General features: G+C 47.8%; 1 protein-coding gene across 1 annotated transcript; it reads left to right on the top strand.

Annotated features, from left to right (window-relative positions):
- The first annotated feature begins 2519 nt into the window (after positions 1–2519).
- LOC123521093 (zinc finger protein 343-like) lies at positions 2520–5077 on the top strand. The gene is made up of 2 exons (XM_045285132.1): positions 2520–2806; positions 2888–5077. The coding sequence occupies exons 1-2, from the start codon at positions 2717–2719 to the stop codon at positions 3947–3949; spliced, it is 1152 nt and encodes a 383-aa protein (XP_045141067.1). The 5' UTR covers positions 2520–2716; the 3' UTR covers positions 3950–5077.
- The last annotated feature ends 356 nt before the right edge of the window (positions 5078–5433 follow it).

A 5433-nucleotide genomic window follows, 5' to 3' on the forward strand; every position in this document is an offset into this window, starting at 1 on the left:
TCATTGCAGCCATGGTGTCAACCCATCTTCTCGAAGGTCTTCCTCTTTTTCACCGCCTCTCTACTTTACCAAGCATGGTACCCTTCTCCAGGGTCCAGTCGCTCCTCTTGGGTGAGGAATCCTCCCAGTTGACTTTGGGTGGAATCCTCAAGTGTGCAACCAAGTATGACCGAGGGAGAACTAATTGGCGTCAACTTCCAGGACCGCCCAAGAACTGTAGACACTGAGAGGTTACTTAACCCTCTCAAAGCATGCCTCCCAGGGTACAGAGCCTCACTTTTCATGGCTAAATTACAATCACACTCGGCTCTGAGTAAACATCTAAATCTGTCATCAGACATCCTCTTAGGTTAATTGGACTTGTCCCTTATCTTAGACGGAAAAGTGGGTTGAACAGCCATCCAGGAAACAAGGGAAAAGAAGTGAGCCTTTCTGCTGGGTCCTGTGAAGATTCAGATCTATTCTTATGCACTTGGGAAAGTTTTTCTCCAACACAGCTTGCTTTGAAAGGTTATTTACATCATCAACGTGCATTCAGATTTGCAAATCAGTTGAGGATGGCAGAAGTACTACTGTGAACCGGGAACAGGTGCAGGATGCTAAGAGCGATAACCACAGGCAAATGACTGCACAACTCGGAGTGACAAATGGGCAGGGGAGAGAGCTGGTTGCTGAGCACTGCTTGTATCCAGGGAGTAAGTCTGTCTGTCTGTCTGGGTCAATCAGAGAAGCAGAACCTAAACTAAAATCCATTGTCGTCAAGCTGATTCCAACTCATAGCAACCCTGTATGGACAGAATAGAACTACCCTCTCGGATTCCAAGGCCACAACTCCTTACAGAAGCATCCCGCCACATCTCCCCCCAGCAGAGCAGTCGGTGGATTCAAGTCTTCCATTCTGGCCAGCAGTCAAGTGTTTGAACGACTGCGCCACCAGGAATCCTTATAAGCAGAGCCTAAGTAACTTACTGGGTAAATCTGGGGCACAAGACCTCTTTAAAGTGTTGAAGGGCACAGATATTACTTGGAGAGCTAGGGTGAGCCTGACCCAAGCCATGGTCTTTTCAGTGGCCTCAGATGCATGTGCAAGTTCGGCATTGAATAAGGAAGGGTGAAGAGGAATTGGTGCATTTGGATTATGAAGCTGGCAAAGGATATTAAAAGTACCACCGATTGCCAAAATACAAACAGATTCGTCTTGGAAGAAGTGTGGCCAGAATGCTCCTTAGAAGCCAGGATGGTGTAGTAGTTAGATTTTATGTCAACTTGAATGGGTTGGGGCGCAATCCAATCCATCAGTAAAATCACAGACCGGTGCTGCCCCCTAGGGAGTGTGATCTTCCTAGAAAGGAGTAACTGGGAACTAACTTCCTTCTCTCTCTCTCCCCCTTCGCCTTCCTGCGTGTTGTACTCTGTGCCTGTCTCGAGAGGAAGCTCCACACGGGCCGGCCCAGCCCTGAGAGCTATCGGTGCCCTGCCATATTTCCACGGATTTTGGATCCATGCAACTCTTCACCCACCAGCCTGTAATCTTGCTGCCTCCTGCTTCACCTCGCTGCCTCATCAGCCTGCAGCTATGTGAGTCTGAAGAGGGCCCTGGCTTGCGTCAAACTTATAGACTTGAGTTGGATGGAGCTGAGATGCCTTCTTCATACAAGATCACTTCTTGATATACAGATCTTCCTTATGTATATGGGAGTGTCTGATTCTGTTTCCCTAGACAGCCCAGCCTGACATAGATGGCAAGATGTCATCTCATGTCCATTAGGCATGTTATCAGGAGAAACCAGACCCTGGGGAAGACATCATACTTGGTAAAGTAGAGAGGCAGTAAAAGAGAGGAAGACCTTCAAGGAGATGGATGGACACTGACTGCAACAATGGGCATAAACCTAAGAACAATTGTGAGGATGGTGCTGGGTGGGGCAGTGATCCGTCAGTCAACAGCACCTAACAATAACAACAGGAAATGTAGCTACATACCGTACGTACTCGAGTATAAGCCAACCCAAATATCAGCCAAGGCACCTAATTTTACCACAAAAACTGCATTAAAAATGTGCTGAAAAATTGGCTTATACACAAGTATATATGGTATATATGCTTGTGTGTGGTATATGTTTTGTACTGTGTAACATGTATATATCCAATATAACATCTTATGTAATAACTACATTGTTGTTGTGAGCTGTTATCAGTTGACGCACAACTCATGGAAACCCAATGCACAATGGACCAAGATGCTCCCTGGGCCTGTGTCATTCATATAATTGGTTGAAAACGGAACGTTGTGAATCATAGGATTTCCACTGGCTGATTTTTTGAAGTAGATCATTGGTCTTTCCGCCTAGTCTGTCTCAGTCTGAAAACTCCACTGAAACCTGGTCAGCATCTGTGTTAGTCCCGGTTGACTAGAAAAAAAAATTTATAGACACTCATATGTGTATAAAAAAGAGCTTTATAGGTCCTCGGAGAGCCGCCCCTGGAGCTTCTTGCCGGCGTGCGTTTTCCAGAGAGAGGCGGAAGGGAGCTTCAGTGAGCGCTGGCTGCGGGGTGACGAGCAGGCAGCAGAGATGCAGCTGGAGATGAAATAACGTCCAGCTGGCCCTGAGCAGAATTTCCAGGCCGCCTCTGCACTGACTGGGGCCATAGTGTGTTCTGGTCCTTACACTCAGAGAAGGCCTGGAAGACCTTGGCTTGAAGGAACAGGGAAGAAATGGACACCATGAAGAAGCTCACAAAAGGTTTGTCTTCTCCTGATACTGACTGGCGCCAAGAGAAAAAGCAGAAGCATCACCAGATACTGGTGAGTTGGGATCCTCGCATTTTTGTGAAGTGTTGCTTCATTTCCAGAGAGTAGGCCTTTCTTCTCCTGTCTTAAGAGAAGGAGCCAGTCACAATCCAGGATGTCACTGTGCTTTTCTCGGAGGCAGAATGGGAGACACTGAGCTCTGAGCAGAAGACCCTGTACAGAGACGTGATGCTGGAGATCTACAGGAATCTGCTCTCCGTGGGACCAACATCACAAATCTACTATTCCTCCCGCCTCTTCGCCTTCTCCTGTGTGCAGTTCCTCAGGCAGCATGTGCTTCAGATCTTCCCGGACTTGTGTGCAAAGAATCACTTCCATCCAGCGGATTCCAGTCCAGGGCAGCCAGAGCATCAGGGTTCTGATGAGAACTGCAGGACTGAAAACACACAAGGGCGGGAGAGAGAAGCCTCCAAACCCTTGTGTGGGAGCACAGGGGAGAGAGAGACCGCAAGAGCATCCTCCAGTTCTGCCCGAGGACAGTCAGCAAGGCCCAGAAAACACAACACAGTGGTAGGAATGAAGGCCGACTCTGCCCCGAGGGGAAAAAACTCTGTGGAAACAGACAAGGGTTCGAAGAGATTAGAAACCTCAAGATTTGGAGTAAGTACTTGTAGACAAGATGAGCCAGACTGCAGCTTGAAACCAAACTTCACAAATCAGAAGGCCCTTTCCCAGGAGAAGCCACATGTATACAGTGAGTGTTGCCAAGGCCTTACTCAGAAATCCTATTTCCTTCAGCAACAAAGAATACACTCAGATGAGAAACATGATGTGTTTCCGCCAGGCTGGAGCCTCAAGTCATCTCTCATCACACACCCGAGGACACGCTCAGGGCAGAAGCCATGTGGGTGCATAGAATGTGCACAGGGCTTTACCTGCAAACCAGCTGTCATCACACACCAGAGGATACACTCAGGGGAGAAATCATATGTGTGTAAGGAATGTGGGCAATGCTTTAGCTGGAAATCAGCTTTCATCAGACACCAGTGGGCACACTCAGAGGAAAAACCTTATACCTGTAAGGAGTGTGCCCGAGGCTTTAGCCGAAAGTCACATCTCATCAGACATGAGAGGACACACACAGGTGAGAGACCTTATGTATGTCAGGAATGTGGGCGAGGCTTTAGTGTCAGGTAAATTCTCATCATACATCAAAGCACACACTCAGGGGAGAAACCTTACAGGTGTCAGGAGTGTGGATGAGACTTTAGTCAAAAGTTATATCTCAGCAGACACCAAAGGACACACTTGGGGGAGAAACCACATGTGTGTAAGGAGTGTGGGCGAGCCTTTAGCTTGAAGGGAGATCTCATCAAACACCAGAGGATACACTCAGGGGAGAAGCCATATGTGTGTAAAGAGTGTGAGAGACCCTTTAGCCGAAAGTCAACTGTCATCAGACACCTGAGGACACACACAGGTGAGAGACCTTATGTATGTAAGGAATGTGGGCGAGGCTTTGGCCGAAAGTCAACTCTCAGCATGCATCAGAGGACACACACAGGGGAGAAGCCATATGTGTGCAAGGAATGTGGGCGAGGCTTTAGCCAGAGGGCATATCTCATCACTCACGAGAGGACACACACAGGGGAGAAACCTTACATGTGTACGGACTGTGGACGAGGCTTTGGCCAACAGTCACATCTCACTGCACACCAGAGGAAGCACTTGGGAAAAACCACATGTGTGTAAGGAGTGTGGGCCAGGCTTCAGCCAAAAAAGCCATCTCAACAGACACCAGAGGACACACTCAGGGGAGAAGCCACATGTGTGCAAGGAGTATAAGTGAGGCTTCCGCCAAAAAAACCATCTCAACTGACACCAGAGGACGCTGGTGAGAAGCCACATGTGTGCAAGGAATGTGGGCGAGGCTTCGGCCGAAAGACAAATCTCATCAAACACCAGAGGACACACTCAGGGAGAAGCCACATGTGTGTAAAGAGTTTGGGCTTCAGCCAAAAATCAATTCTCATCAAACACCAAAGGGAAACTCTCCCTGGAGGTGAGCCACACACTATCTACTTCACTGTCTTGTTGAAGAGCCATTTTGATCCACGCTGATGGCAACCAGAGTCCTGGAGATGTGTTCACTGCCATTGGATCTAGCAGACTTTTCACCTACCAGCCTGTGTGATCTTGCTGCTATCTGCACCATTGCTTGACTCTGAAGAGGGATTTATGGACTAGTATGGGATTTTGGACTTTATCTAGACTGGGATGTGTGCTTGGTATATAGCTCTTCATATAAAGCTCTCAAACACTTAAAAAAAAAAAGAGCTTTATATTAAAAAGCAATAGTATATTAAGAATGCATTCCAGCCCCGTCCAGATCAACTCCTTAAGTCTGACATTAGCCCATATGTATGATATCAGTCTGTAAATTCCTCTTCAGACTCACACAACACATGCAATGATGCCAAGTACAGGAAGATCACAGGCCAGTAATTGGAAAGTCTTGTGGATCCGGTGGCAGTGGAAGCATCTCAGCCCTGCCATGAGCTCCATGTGGCTTGTCAGCAGGAAGATGAAGCAGAGAGAGTGTGGGTCCAGCCTCCAGTGAGCGATTTATCTCCGTTGCGCCTCTAAATTAGATCATCAAGCTACAACCTGATTGACAGGAT

The sequence above is a fragment of the Echinops telfairi genome, unplaced genomic scaffold (assembly GCF_000313985.2).
Source record: "Echinops telfairi isolate 266 unplaced genomic scaffold, ASM31398v2 ScPeMD7_7469;HRSCAF=8507_1, whole genome shotgun sequence".
Lineage (NCBI taxonomy): Eukaryota > Metazoa > Chordata > Mammalia > Afrosoricida > Tenrecidae > Echinops > Echinops telfairi.